Raw genomic sequence first — 16,584 nt, forward strand, 5'->3', positions numbered from 1 at the left:
AGTAGAATTTTAATCTGGTTAATAAAATGAAACCGGATTCTGGGACATCTCAGTGTGCAGTAATTTAGATTAGATTGAGCTACACCACAAGTAGAAGAAAGCCTGTAAATGATGTGGCACACGGCTCTTCTGTACATTGTCAGTCACTGATGTTGAAATAGAATGCATTGAAACACATTGTATTGAGATGAGGAAATGGCAACAGAGCTTTTTCAGCACACAAATAAACCTTTATTCTTGCTTCTGAAAGAACAGACATGTAAATAAGTATCTATGGAATAAAATTTAAGTGTCAGAGTGTAGTTAAATATTTCTGAACAATAGTAAAACAGTCTGTTAGGAACAGAAATGTAAATAAAAGTAACTATGGAATAAAATGAAAGTGTCTAGTGACTCCTGAGATGTCTAAACAATAGAACAAGTTCATTTCACTGTGGTCCCAGTCGTTCGGTCCATGTCATCTTCTTGAAATCATGCACGAACTCGTGCAGCTGGTGATCAAATTCCTCCCCTTGTATGGAGTCTCAGTTTTTTGATTGGTCAAGAGTTCATCCATGAAATCAGCTGTAGCTGCCCACCCTGTGGAGAGTATGAGAAGGGGGGGACATTATGAGTGTCTGGAGAGCAGTGTGCATGGTGAGGAAGAACAGAAGAGGAAAGGGGATCAAAGTAGTCTGAAATTATTTGTATTTATTTACCTCTGGGACAAGCTGGTGGGCTTGGCGCATAATGTTCTCCAGATCTTGAGATGTCTTCAAACATTTGCAATGCCTTTAATAGTGATGTGTCTAGGACCGAGTCTGCAGCTCCTTTGTCCCTTCTCACACCCCTGCTACTACCACTGCTGCTCTGTAGCATCGCTGAGGAGCAAGCCAGTGGAGTAAGTCTCCCTTCTCCTCAAATCCCTGCTACTGCTCTTTGGCGTCGCTGAGGAGCAAGCCAGTGGAGTAAGTCTTGGAGGTGGGCCCAAGATAGAGCTTCCCAGGTCCTGCATTGAGATCGTTTGTAATTCTGCACTGCAACTCAGTGTGGAAGATAGGCTGGCTGCAGAGGTAGTGCTTGGGGCTGGTGAACAGGCAGTACTGTGGCACAGAGAACAAAACCAGGTGCTGTCTCCATTCACTGGTGTATTTAGTACACATATCCAAAACATTAATGAACATCAAATAATCATTAACCGAGACTACAACATTTGAAACGTTTGAGCAGAGTATGCCTGGCCTAACGTTAGCTACTCAACTCTGCTCAAACATTTACACTAGCTGGACCTTACTACCAAACTTTGACTTGTGTTACCAATGTGGAAAGCTTTGATTTTCTTTCTATGACAAAATGTTTGATCAAAAGTTTATTTGGTTGGCTTGCACGAGTATGCTGCTAAGCTAGCTAGACACTAGCCAGCCAAGTAGCTAGCTCTAGCTGGCTAACTATTGTTAGCAAAACATGACTACTCTTTTTGTCGACAAATATAGAAAATACAACATACCCCATCCTTTCGTGAAGAAGGCACGTTGCTTTCAGTCTTACATGCTTCCCATGCCAGCAGCAACATTTCTGGATTAGCCTTTCCAACCGCAACTCCACTGTGGCCCTTGTTTCTTTGAAAAACTTGTTGCAAACCCTACTCCGCCTTTTCACACGTGCTTGGGTCAGACCCCAGCTTCTCCGCAATCTCCCTCCATGAATTGGCATTTACATTCTGCTCTTTGTATAATGCATGGCTAGAATCGTACTGGTAAAGGTACTTTTGTAACGTCTCGGTCAATCGGTGCTCAAAGTTGTCGTGCGCCATGTTGAATCCACACTGAGTATTAGGCTGAATCGACAAGAAGAAAAAACTCACATCACCCCTACAGTTGACCAAAAAAATGACTAGTGCCCGAACAGCGGACAAAAACCCTAAACAAACTCCAAAATGTAGTAAAATGTCACAAAATGTCATCATAACCAAATTGTTTCGGTTGGGGAGCATGTGGACACCTTTAGAAGGACAAGAGAGTCCTGAGTACCAAGCCATTAGCGACCTGATGATTGTTAGGGAGTTGGGTACTACCAACGCATGGCCAGAGTGCATAAGAGGAGATTCCTGTGACTCAGTTACATGGAATTTTACTACGGTTGACTAGTGGTGTGGCAGTAATACGGTCACTACAAGAGCCCATGGTAAGATTAATCTTGGTCTAACTATACTGAACAAAAATATAAATGCAACCATTTCAAAGACCTCACTGAGTTACAGTTCATATAAGGAAATCAATTTAAATGAATTCATTAGGCCTTAATCTATGGATTTCACATGACCGTCAGATGGGCTGTCATGGTTACACGTGGTCTGCGGTTGTGAGGCCAGATGGACATACTGCCAAAATCTCTGAAACAACATTGGAGGCGGCTTATGGCAGAGAAATGAATATAAAATTATCTGGCAACAGCTCTGGTGGACATTCCTGTAGTCAGCATGCGAATTGCGCAGCCCCTAAAAACATCTACTGCATTGTGTTTTGTGGAGAGAAAAAAAAAGCACTTTTTTACACCTCTTTTCATCGTCTCATCGCTATAACTCCCCAACGGGTTTGGAAGGCGAAGGTCAAGTCATGCGTCCTCCAAAACATAACCCGCCAAGCCACGCATCTTAACACCTGCTCACTTAACCCCAAAGCCAGCCACATCAATGTGTTGGAGGAAACACCTTTCACCTGACGACCGAGGTCAGCCTGCAGGCGCCCGGCCCGCCACAGGAGTCGCTAGAGCGCGATGAGCCAAGTAAAGCCCCCCCCGGCCAAACCATCCCCTAATCCAGACGACACTGGACCAATTGTGTGCCGTCATATGGGACTCCAGATCATGGCCGGTTGTGATACAGCCTGGGATCGAACCCGGGTCTGTGTGATGAAAGTGGCCTTATTGCCCTCAGCACAAGGTGCACCTGTGTAATGATCATGCTGTTTAATCGGCTTTTTGATATGCCACACCTGTCACTAACAGGGACGTAAACAAATTTGTTCACAAAATTTGAGAGACAAGTTTGTGCGTATGGAACATTTCTGGGATTTTTTATTTTTGCTCATGAAACCAACACTTTACATGTTGTGTTTTTATATATATTTTTGTGTATTCTGTTTATCATTTAAAATGTTTGTGGGAGAGAGTCATTTCTGCAGTGTTTTCCCCTTGTTGGCACAATGCCATGCACTATGTATATTCTCACATTTGAGGTATTCTTTAATACAGTGAACAGTGTAAAGTTAAATTCATTTATCAGTGACAGGGGAGCAGTGCATGAAAATGTGAACAAGTTTGTGGGAGAACAAGAGTCAAGGCATTAACTTGGCCTGTATCATATCATTACTCAAATGTTGGTATCATGACAACACTACTTACTTAGATAACTAGCAAGAATTAGCACATAATTATTTTTATGCTAAAGAAAACAAAAAAATTACATTTATTTAACTAGGCAAGTCAGTTAAGAACAAATTCTTATTTTCAATGACGGCCTAGGAACAGTGGGTTAACTGAATGACAGATTTGTACGTTGTTAGCTCGGGATTTGAACTTGCAACCTTTCGGTTACTAGCCCAACACTCTAACCACTAGGCTATTTTCAGCACTCTGATCTGTAGCTACTTTTCTCTGTTACTTTTCTTGGTGTAGCCAGCCTACTTTTATCTGCAAAATGCAAGATTATCTTTAAGCAAAACATTAGGAAATGTAGCTGGCAACATTCCTTCTATGATATACATTAGAAACATGATAGCCATGCATCGTTTTTGCCAAAAATAGATGAAAAGGCTAAGCTCATTTACTTGTGTGGTTGCCAGCCAAATAGCGTTGAACTTGTTGCCATCGAATGAAAATGAAGCCGTCTGATGAATGTGTTGAACTAATGTATTTCCTGTGAAAGAAAACTGTAGCTGCCAAACTATTGAAGCAAAAAAATAAATAATAATAACTTAACTTTCAATTTAAAATGCGACCCGTCAATACACAGCTGGACTCACGTGCTCCCGCTTTCACGTGCTCCCGCTTTCACGTTTCACATGCTGGGCTTTTTACAAACACGTGACTGGCTCAACTGTTCTGGGGAACAACGGTAAGCTTCATAATGTTAAATAATATAATAATAATAATATAATAATAATAATATAATATAATAATAATAATAATATAATAATAATAAATAATAATAATAATAATAATAATAATATAATAATAATAATAATAATAATAATAATATAATAATAATAATAATAATATAATAATATAATAATAATATAATAATAATAATAATATAATAATAATATAATAATAATATAATAATATAATATATAATATATATAATTAAATAACGTGACAGGTGAAATGAAGAATGTGATCTGCTCAGTCTAAAGTTTTTCACAAATTGACTGCAGGCATTTACTTAAAGTAGCTACAAAAAAACACATTTTGGAAGTTTTTCAATAAATGGTTTCAAATGGTATTGAAAAAACCTTCCCCTTGACTATTTCCAAATACCCCGGTATACCGACCAAGCCTAATGTGACCAAAATCGTCGCACTTAAAAGGCCATGTAATTTCAGAAGACTGATCACATCATAAGGGAGTATCCAATCATTCAGAATATGATTAATTTGGCTGCATAGCATACAATTAAAAAATATATATAAAATGTTAAGAGTGGGGTGTCACATCACCTGGGGTGGTCTCCCCACCACCAAGGGCTTCCTAGTTGCGAGCATGGAAACGCCTGACTGGGAATTCCCTTTAATATTAATTTGGCCACTTCTTAAAGAGAGTCCCTGCCGACTCAACACTCCACAGAGGAAGTGGGTCAAGACTTCGCACTGCGTTAACTAACTGCCAAAGGGATTGGTCAGCGTCTAACAACATGAGCCAAAGGGAACACAAAAGTATTGGCACACAGCATCACCATCCAAAGAATGTATGAGAACAAAAGCCACATGCTGACATGATTGTAATTGCATTGTAACATGGGCATTTTGCAGACTTTGTACACCACTTGAACTTCATAGAAACACTCAAGAAGTTGTAATCAGAGCAATAAGGTAATTGCATCCAAAGGCTTTAAACATTGACAAAGGTTAGCCAATACCACAGGCTTGCTTACTGTAAACTGTTCTCTTTTCTCTGGGCCGTGTTCAAATTGCATTAAAACATCTAACTGGGACATAAATAGATATTACAGGCAGACATGTCTACTCCATGCCTGGTCCCCCACTACTAAGGCCAAGAAGCCACACAGTACTGACTCATACTATAGTTGGAAGTTAGCTGGCCTGTTTGGGCTCTCGTCAACTTTGAGCCCCCAACTGTAGTTGCAATAGGAAGACGTCAATATATAACACCACAATCCACTTCCGCTTGGCCGCCCGGCACTGAATAAATCTGCCCTGTCAGGGTTTCTACTCTGGCTGGTCAATATAACAAGTCGCATGCGGCTATTGCTGGGTAATGGGTTCAAGGCCCAATAAGAACAGTAAAGGCTACAATCTACCCCAACAAAAAAAAAATGGGTGGCAGCAGCAATATCAGAAAAGGGCCACATTACAAATGCAGAATGATGTCCCTTTTTATTCATTTTCAATGGAATCTGCAACGGCCATTGGTTGCGTCAGAGTTTGTGTGTGGAACGGAGCCCGTGTGCCTACCTGGTCAGGTAACTTTGCAGTCTATCACTTAACAAGTCCCCTTTTAGCAACACTAACGATGGCTAATTGGGTGACTGATGATTTCTGAGCAAGTCCACAGGCACAGATTGATTGGCTACACTGGAATTTCCATTTTGCGTTTTCAATCCTTAGTTCGCTCTACTGATAAAAGGGAAAAACATTTCAATGGTAGTAGTGGGACCTCGACTTTGAAGCGACAGGCACGAACTGACTGAAATTGAAAGCCTCTGTGGCACACAGCGAAAGAGGAAATAAAATATAGCAAAAAGGGGCAGGAATCATTGATGTTGATTGACTAGAACATAAGGCATGTGGACAATTATGTTATCCTATGAGTATCAATACAAGTCATTCTAAGGTGGTAAAATACGTTTAATATAGTCCATCTGCATACAATAGGGCTGCTCTTCCAACTACATGGCATTGGACCATTAGGATGCTACTTTTCATTAAATCCATGGCTGTCTGAACACTGTCGCTCTCTTGATACCAATCGATGGAGCATAGGAGGGGTTGGCCTTACTTTATGCTATTTTAATTTTCTAAAGTCTAATAGAGGTCAACCACTTATGATTTTTCAACGCCGATACCGATTATTGGAGGACCACAAAAAAGCAGATACATAAAAACCGTCCGATTTTAAATCGGTATGTATGCATGTACACACACACACACATCCAAAAATCAGTATCAGCTTTTTTTTGGTCCTCCAATAAAAAGCACACAATGTATATAGACTTTTTTTTCCTACTGTGTTATTGACTTGTTAATTGTTTACTCCATGTGTAACTCTGTGTTGTCTGTTCACACTGCTATCCTTTATCTTGGCCAGGTCGCAGTTGCAAATGAGAACTTGTTCTCCACTAGCCTACCTGGTTAAATAAAGGTGAAATAAAAAAAATAAAAAAATAAAAATACACACATGCATACATAAAAAATAATGACAATTACAACAATACTGAATGAACATTTATTTTAACTTAATACATGAATAAAATCAATTTAGCCTCAAATAAATAATGAAACATGTTCAATTTGGTTTAAATAATGCAAAAACATTGTTGGAGAAGAAAGTAAAAGTGCAGTATTGCCATGTAAAAAAAGCTAACGTTTCAGTTCCTTGAGAACATATGAAAGCTGGTGGATCCTTTTAACATGAATCTTCAACATTCCCAGTTAAGAAGTTTTAAGTTGTAGTTTATAGGACTCTCTATACCATTTGTATTTCATATACCTTTGACTATTGGATGTTCTTATAGGCACTTTAGTATTGCCAGCCTAATCTCGGGAGTTGATAGGCTTGACGTCATAAACAGCGCTGTGCTTCAAGCATTGCTAAGAGCTGCTGGCAAACGCAGTAAAGTGCTATTTGAATGAATGCTTAAGAGCCTGCTGCTGCCTACCACCACTCAGTCAGGCTGCTCTATCAAATCATAGACTTAACTATAACATAATAACACACAGAAATGCGAACCCTAGGTCATTAATATGGTCAAAACCGGAAAACAACATTTATTAATTCAGTGAAATACGGAACAGTTACCTATTTTATCGATCGTGTGGCATCCATAAGTCTAAATATTTTGTTACATTGCGCAACCTTCAATTTATGTCATAATTATGTAAAGTTCTGGCAAATTAATTACGGTGTTTACGCAGTTTGCAACGAGACAGGCGGCACAAACTGCTGCATATACCCTGACTCTGCTTGCACAGAGCGCAAGAAAAGTAAAATTTCCCCTAGTTAATATTGCCTGCTAACATGCATTTCTTGTAACTACATATGCAGGCTTAAAAAATATATACTTGTGTATTCATTTTGTGTATTGATGTTTATGGTTAGGTACATTTGTGCAAGTGCTTTTTCCGTAAATGCGCTTTTGTTGAAGTAGGCTGTGATTCGATGATAAACGAACAGGCGCCGCATTGATTATATGCACATAACAGGTGGTTAGCCACGCAGTCTCCTCGTGGATTGCAATGTAAATCAGCCATAATCGGCATCCAAAAATGATGATTACGATTTGTTATGAAAACTTGAAATCTGCCTTGCCAATTAAAATCGGTCTACATCTAGTCGCTAAGCTTCGGCTTAAGCCTTCTGTGCATACATGCAGAAAAATGTAACATCTATATTTATAGGCATAGTCAAAGGGAAAATTCAATGTGTCAAAGTATATTTTACCAGTGTCCGGTTACTGACAACTGCCGATGTACAAATGCAGGCATTTGGCCAAAAATGCCACACGTTCAACTGATGCCGCCAGGACAAAAATAGTGACACGTTCAACAATATGCTGATTAAGGCCGTTTGGAATAGTAGAAAACAACACTTCCTCGCTTTTTGCACATCTGGAAAGAGTTGGATTGGTGAAAACAGTATAGGATGGACACCTTCCTTCACTTATTCATTCACATACAGATCAGTCATTAACCTACTTCAAGAAAGGGAGGAAAGAGGGACGTGTTCATATATTCAAAACAGGATGTCAAAATGTCTATGGTTAGTGTGTTAGGGTTACGGTTACATATCTGGGATACATATCAAAGCTGGGAAAAGGAGACGACCGCAGATCAAACAGTATAAACCAATAGTGGAAATTAAGGAGGGGAGGTTGCACTACTATAGTAGGAAACTGACTAGAATAGATTTTCAGTCTGGGAATGAATTAACCATTACTCCTCATGTAGTCTATTATATACTGGGTCACAAGAGCACACCATTTCCCAAAAAGGACACAGTAAAAGCTAGCATGTTGCAGGTTGTTGCTTTATGTGTTAAGCTGTTCGTTAAGTTAAATATACTGTTCCACATGTCTTATGAAGATCATAACTGTGTACTCTACATACAAGCTGTAAGGCTTACAGGTCCATATGGGAATAGTCTCCACCCATACTTGCAGTTAGAATGGACACCACAAGAACATTACAGAAAAAAATATTACCCAAAATGTAGGGATTGAGAGGACATTGATGGAATGTGGAAAAAAAACACATCTGGAGATATGGAGTCAAGACAGTTAAACTTGAGCGTCTTCTCGTGTGTCCGTCGGTAATGGCGCCCGCCTCCTTACCATGATGTCTGAGACATAACAGACCCTGGAACGTCAACATGGTTGCGTTGTTTTTTCTTCTCCGTCTTCCAATAAGTTGAACAGAGCGATAAGGAGAGCTCAGGGCTGGCATGCCATCTCAATGCCAGTCGCATGCCAGGGAAATGGTGTCAATGCTAAGCAGAAATGCTCTGGAATTGAGAGCTACGTTTGTGGTATTATTAGGGGGGTGTTTCAAATAGAGAAGGATTTCCGTAGATTTGCTGACCAAATGAAAGGGCTGACATTGTGGACACAAGCCAGTGTGCCTGGGATCGCTTTGTCATGGTAAACTGACTACATCAGTACTCTGCTAAACCCATAGGCTACTAGACATTAAAATGATATACATTTTAAACAATCACTGTCAAAATGTCAGATAAGGTACTCTAAATTAAGACAGGATTAACTATTTGAGAACATAATATTACAAGTTGTCTAACATCAAAGCTGGAAGTGGGTGTGTCTTGACCGACCACACCAAAAACCAAGCAAAATGTCTTCAAGCCAATAACAAATGCCAATAGAAAAAAACTTACAGCATCGCTTAACCAAAGCAACAATGATTTGAGTGACTAAGTATGAGTAGTGTACATCAGATGGCGTACATCAGAACAGATAGAAAATATCTTTGAACTCGCAGCTCATCTATCTATCTATCCTCTTGGCTCCAAGAGACCTGCACACACACTGAGAGACAGGAAAAAGTTTCTCAGAAATAGGTCAACCAGAGGGCTGGTAAATACAGTTGAAGTCAGAGGTTTACATAGACCTTAGCCAAACACATTTTCAACTCAGTTTTTCACAATTCCTGACATTTAATCCTAGTAAAGGATCTGTTTTAAGTCAGTTGGAATCACCACTATCTCAAGAATGTGAAATGTCAGAGTAATGAGAGTGATGTATTTCAGCTTTTAATTTCCTTCATCACATTCCCAGGGGGTCAGAAGTTTACATACACTCAATTAGTATTTGGTAGCATTGCCTTTAAATTGTTTAACTTGGGTCAAATGTTTCAGGTAGCCTTTCACAAACTTCCCACAATAGGTGCAGTGATCTGTGAGCTGTTCTGACAGCTGGTGCTTAAAGCTAGCGAGGGAGGTAAGAGTCTATAGCTTTAATGATTTTTGGAGTTCGTTACAGTCATTGGCAGCAGAGAACTGGAAGGAGAGGTGGCCAAAGGAAGAATTGGCTTTGGGGTGACCCGTGAGATATACCTGCTGGAGCGCGTGCTACAGGTGGGTGCTGCTATGGTGGCCAGTGAGCTGAGATAATGGAAGAGCTTTACCCAAGACAGACTTGTAGATGACCTAGAGCCAGTAGGTTTGTCGACGAGTATGAAGCGAGGGCCAGTCAACAAGAGCATACAGGTCACAGTGGTGGGTAGTATATGGGGCTTTGGTGACAAAACAGATGGCACTGTGATAGACTGCATCCAATTTGTTGAGTAGTGTTGGAGGCTAGGCTACATTAGGTGTGATACTAACCTTATAGGACTATGGGCTAGGCTACATGAGGTGTGATACTAGCCTTATAGGACTATGGGCTAGGCTACATGAGGTGTGATACTACCCTTATAGGATTATGGGCTAGGCTACATGAGGTGTGATACTACCCTTACAGGACTATGGGCTAGGCTACATGAGGTGTGATACTAACCTTATAGGACTATGGGCTAGGCTACATGAGGTGTGATACTAACCTTACAGGACTATGGGCTAGGCTACATGAGGTGTGATACTAACCTTATAGGACTATGGGCTAGGCTACATGAGGTGTGATACTAACCTTATAGGACTATGGGCTAGGCTACATGAGGTGTGATACTAACCTTACAGGACTATGGGCTAGGCTACATGAGGTGTGATACTAACCTTATAGGAATATGGGCTAGGCTACATGAGGTGTGATACTACCCTTATAGGACTATGGGCTAGGCTACATGAGGTGTGATACTACCCTTATAGGACTATGGGCTAGGCTACATGAGGTGTGATACTACCCTTATAGGACTATGGGCTAGGCTACATGAGGTGTGAGACTAACCTTATAGGACTATGGGCTAGGCTACATGAGGTGTGATACTAACCTTATAGGACTATGGGCTAGGCTACATGAGGTGTGATACTAACCTTACAGGACTATGGGCTAGGCTACATGAGGTGTGATACTAACCTTATAGGACTATGGGCTAGGCTACATGAGGTGTGATACTAACCTTATAGGACTATGGGCTAGGCTACATGAGGTGTGATACTAACCTTATCAAAACATATAGGCCTATGGGCTAGGCTACATGAGGTGTGATACTAACCTTATCAAAACATATAGGCCTATGTGCTAGGCTACATGGGGTGTGTGACTGTGATTCGAAAAAGGCTTTGTTTCTTGCCTTATGCTGGGAATCATTCACAAGTGATTTGCTAATATTGTCACCCACCACAATATTCTTGATTTAATCTAGATCTGAAATTTGTTTTGATTTAGAATGGACCATTATCATGCACCAAATGAACCATGGGGGAAAACAAGTGCATCTATGCACTTAAATAGTGAATGGAGGATGCTTTTCCTGTGGTTCCTTTTCATGCCAGCCAGGTAGGCTATACTCATGTTGTAAAGATAAACCATGCTTAACATTAGGAATGTTGAGAAGTAACTATAGTAGGCCTAGCCTATAGAAAGCTGATGGGATCCTCCTCTTTTTAATAGAGGCCATCACTCGGATCTCTCACGCAATTGCATAGCCTATAAAAATGTTGCACCTCATATGAAGTTTTTGAATACATTTGCATTGATGTCAGAGTGATTAGAGGGACAATAGAGTGCTGAGTACCAGGCAGTTAGCAAGTTTGGGTGGCTACTAATGACCATCAGAGCTTGGAGAGCCCAATTAGTGCAACTAAATGCTTACGTGAAATTTGACTGCCTTCATGACTCGTGACCGCCAGTGTGGCAGTAATACTGGTCACCTTAACAGCCCTAACCACAGGTGGACTCCAATCAAGTTGTAGAAACATCAAGCATGATCAATGGAAACATGATGCACCTGAGCTCAATTGAGTCTCATAGCAAAGGATCTAAATACTTGTTAATTTTTAATACATTTGCAAAAAATGTCTAAAAACCTCTTTTCGCTTTGTCATTATGGAGTATTGTGTGTGATGAGGTAAAAAAAAAGTAATACATTTTAGAATATGGCTCTAACGTAACAAAATATGGAAAAGGGGAAGGGGTCTGAATATTTCCCGAATGCACTGTGTTCCCATGAAACTGTGATAAAAAAAAATTGGCATGCAGACGCAGCTGACATTTCACTGGTAAAACGTGAACAATTATCATTCACAAGTGACTGATGATGCCATGGCCCATTTTGAAGTTAGGTATGCCTAACTTAGTTACATTGTCTTTTTACCCTTATTTTACCAGGTAAGCTGACTGAGAACACATTCTCATTTACAGCAACAACCTGGGGAATAGTTACAGGGGAGAGGAGAGGGGATGAATGAGCCAATTATAAACTGGGGATGATTAGGTGGCCATGATGGTATGAGGGCCAGATTGAGAATTTAGCCAGGACACTAGGGTTAACACCCCAACACTTATGATAAGTGCCATGGCACCTGTTTAACATCCCATCCGAAAGACGGCACCCTACACCGGGCAATGTCCCCAATCACTGTCCTGGGGCATTGTGATATTGTTTTAGACGAGAGGAAAGGGTGCCTCCTACTGGCCCTCCAACACCACTCCCAGGAGCATGTGTGTGGGCATAGGCAGATGTTGCAATTGGAGGATGTAGTGTATCCATATGCGATAATGGTGTATTCATCAATTGGCTAAATCTGTCAGTACAAACTTTGAGGGGGTGGTGCAAAATCTTTTTGTTAATGTAGCCTACACTGTCCTGCAAAATAATCTTGTTGTCAGCAATTGGGTATTTTAAACGTGGTCACCCTACTCAAGTGGGAACTGTCAGATACACAGATATATTGCTAGTTAAACATGTGTTTTTGCTAAGGCCTAAGTGAAACATCCTATTGATTGTCAATTCCTGTAAGTGACTATTTACTACTTTGTGAAAAAAGCATTCACTCTGTTTACTGAACTGTGCGTTCTCTGCGCCGCTTAAGCTGATATCCAAATTAGAGGTTGACAGATTTAAAAATCAGCATTGGGCGATTAATTAGGGCCTATTTTTCAGTTTCCATAAGAATCGGTAATCAGCCTTATTAGATGAGGATTACAGCCTATTACAATGCAATCCACGAGGAGACTGCGTGGCAGGCTGACCACCTGTTATGCGAGTGCAGTGTCAAAAGGACCTTGTGGCTGTAAGGAGCCAAGGTAAGTTGCTAGCTAGCATTAAATTTATCGTATAATAAAACAATCAATCTTCACATAATTACTAGTTAACTACAGATGGTTGATGATATTACTAGGTTAACTAGCTTGTCCTGTGTTGCATATAATCAATCAGTTCATTTATCATCGAATCACAGCCTACTTCAAATTCGCCAAATGGGTGATTTAACAAAAGCGCATTCATGAAAAAAACACAATCGTTGCACAAATGTACCTAACCATAAACATCAATGCCTTTCTTAAAATCAATACACAGAAGTATATTTTTTTAAACCAGCATGTTTAGCTACAAGAAATTCATGTTAGCAGGCAATATTAACTAGGGAAATTGTGTCACTTCTCTTGCGTTCAGTGCAAGCAGAGTCAGGGTATATGCAGCATTTTGGGCCGCCTGGCTCGTTGCGAACTGTGGGAAGACCATTTCTTCCTAACAAAGACTAATTCATTTGACAGAATTGTACATAATTATGACATAACATTGAAGGTTGTGCAATGTAACAGCAATATTTAAACTTAGAGATGCCACCCGTTCGATAAAATACGTAACGGTTCCGTATTTCATTGGAAGAATAAACATTTTGTTTTAGAAATTATAGTGTCTGGTTTTGACCATATTAATGACATATTTCTGTGTGTTTATTATATTATAATTAAGTCTATGATTTAATATTTGATAGAGCAGTTGTAGGCAGCAGCAGGCTCGTAAGCATTCATTCAAATAGCACTTTACTGAGTTTGCCAGCAGCTCTTAGCAATGCTTGAAGCACAGCGCTGTTTATGACTTCAAGCCTAATCAACTCCCGAGATTAGGCTGGCAATACTAAAATGCCTATAAGAACATCCAATTGTCAAAGATATATGAAATACAAATGGTATAGAAAGAAATAGTTAACACGTCATAATTCCTATAATAACTACAACCTAAAATGTAACGGGGAATATTGAACCATCAGCTTTCATATGTTCTCATGTTCTGAGCAAAGAACTTAAACGTTAGCTTTCTTACATGGCACATATTGCACTTTTACTTTCTTCTCAAACACTGTGTTTTTGCATTATTTAAACCAAATTGATCATGTTTCATTATTTATTTGAGACTAAATAGATTTTATTTGTTTATTAGGTTAAAATAAGTGTTCATTTTTCATTCCGTATTGTTGTAATTGTCATTACAAATATATAAATAAAAATTGGCCAATTAATCGGTATCGTTTTTTTAGTCCTCCAATAATCGTTAGAGTTGAAAAATCATAAACAGTTGACCTCTAATCCAAATACTCTTGTTACCACACTATTCAAGTACAACGAATACGTGTATCCTATTCACACGAGTTTCTATGCGCAAAACTCCTTTTCACACATTGACTTCTCACCAATGTTAGGCTAAATGAGCCACTAAACAATATATGATTGACAGCAACAATGTCAAAATTAGAACTAAAGTCAGAAAGCTGGCTAGCAAAAAAAAAGTTGCTTTCAAGACAACTGCGAAATCGGAAGAAAAACAACGAGGTCGAATCATGACGTCGGTGTAGCTCTGGTTTCCCGCTTCGGAATTCCGAGTTGCTTGACTATTCAAAACACATGTTCGCAGTCGGAGCTCGTTTTTTCCCCCAGTTGTCTTGAACGCACGGAAGTCGGAGATGTCGCAGTTCCCAGTTGTTATGAACGCAGCACCTGTCCAAGCAGGCGCTATGGCTCTAGCGTCCGTTTCAAACACATAAATTCGCGGTTGCTTACCTTGTCAAGTTCGTCGTGCAGCTCCGAAAGGGTGGGTCTTATCAGCTTGTCCCCCAGCGGAGCAGCACTTTGCCGGTAGAAATCTATGTTAGGCACAGCATCGATGGTGTTGTGGCCAAAAGTCCTCAGGTAATAGGTGTTTGTATGGGTGTCGTAGTGGTAGTGATGCTGGCCTCCTGTCGAAGAATGCAGGCTGCCCTCGCTCATTACGGTGTCTCCATTCTGGAAGCCTTCAGCGGGCACTACTTCTGGTGGGCTCGCTCCACTGGGATCCATAAAGTTCACCACTCGGAACCGGCCTTTTGCCTCACCACCCGCCGCTGGCTCCGTACCTTCGGGGGTGGCTTTGTCGCCAGATGCAAGCGTGGAATCCGTGCTGGGCGTTTTATCAGCGGCGCTGGCTGCTTCAGCCACTAGGTCCACCTGGAACCGACTCGAGCTGGGTGTCGGGCCGGCGGGCTCCAAACCTGTATCCACGGTTAGTCCCTCATTTTCTGGCGCCTGTTTCTCTTCCTGAATGGGAGGCGTGGAGGATGTGGCTGACATTGCAAATATTACTGATGAATGGACGAGCTCGCAGATACAAACCTAGCTAGCTAAATGTCCAGCACAACTCGTGTACAATAGCAAAGCTACACTGCTGCTAAAACCAAATTATTTCCGACAAAGTTAGCGAACACTCCTGATACCACCCAAGTGGAGGACGACCGTCTGGATATTCGCTCCAACAGAAACGCAGTGCATCCGAATTGAGAAAAGGTAGTCCAGACATGCGGAGAGCTACGAATGGAGAAGGATGGCTTGCTAGTTGCCTCACTAACGTTATATACACTACAGAGGAAAAATGCATCAACTTTCAGTCCTGGCAAACGAATCTTCAAAACGCTTCACGGTACTCTCGCTTTCAGCACACTTGTACGAACGTGAATCAAATCCGCGGTGTTATGTTTTAGAGTGGATGCTGCATTGACCTTGGTGCAACTCCTCCTAGACTCCCATTGCATCCTCGCTGCAATACACACTGCAGTAAGGCATTCAGATACTGACTGGTAGCATGAGTTCCAAACGGGGGGTAGAGCTCGCGAGATTTCAGCTCATCCTTTTTTAAAGGGAAAAGGGGGAAGGCGTGTTATTTAAAATGTTTCCTTATGCAAAGGATGTACCAGAAAATGTAATGTACCATACATTATGATAGAAACTATTACAAGTTTGAAGTAGTGTTAATTCATACAGTGTAATTGACAGGATGTCCAGAAAAAAACGTAGAATTTTGCCTGATCTTATTGCTATGTAATAATTTGAGTCAGTTCAAAGTTACTTTAATAGTCAAACATATCATTATGGTGTAGTTAGTCATGTGTGGCGTATTTTTCCAATTTAATTTATGAAAAGATATACTACTTAGCAGATGTGCTTAGAACTTTTGATGGTCTTTAATGTAAACCATATGTGGAGATGAGATGTAGACATAGCCCACCCTTTCATTTTCTAAGTTCTTGTCATGATGTGTAGTTTTGTAGATAAAGGTTTGTGCCTAAACTTTAAAACTCATCCACCTGTTTGTGATCATGACAATGGAGAGGGCATGTTGTAGCCTCTAGCAAGATAAAGATCTGTAGTATTACACTATGCCAATCAGTAATTGGTCTGTGTTTGGAGGTTGGCCAGGTCAAATGCACCATGTTGTACTTCTTGTT

General features: G+C 40.5%; 1 protein-coding gene across 1 annotated transcript; it reads right to left on the bottom strand.

The window, feature by feature from the left end:
- Window positions 1-534: 534 nt before the first annotated feature.
- Window positions 535-15,974, bottom strand: LOC124016970 (solute carrier family 12 member 2-like). The gene is made up of 3 exons (XM_046332302.1): window positions 14,888-15,974; window positions 699-1,082; window positions 535-579 (listed from the first exon to the last, which is right to left on the bottom strand). The coding sequence occupies exons 1-2, from the start codon at window positions 15,431-15,433 to the stop codon at window positions 909-911; spliced, it is 720 nt and encodes a 239-aa protein (XP_046188258.1). The 5' UTR covers window positions 15,434-15,974; the 3' UTR covers window positions 535-579; window positions 699-908.
- Window positions 15,975-16,584: the final 610 nt, after the last annotated feature.

Source organism: Oncorhynchus gorbuscha, unplaced genomic scaffold, assembly GCF_021184085.1.
Source record: "Oncorhynchus gorbuscha isolate QuinsamMale2020 ecotype Even-year unplaced genomic scaffold, OgorEven_v1.0 Un_scaffold_1317, whole genome shotgun sequence".
In the NCBI taxonomy this organism is placed as follows: Eukaryota; Metazoa; Chordata; class Actinopteri; order Salmoniformes; family Salmonidae; genus Oncorhynchus; species Oncorhynchus gorbuscha.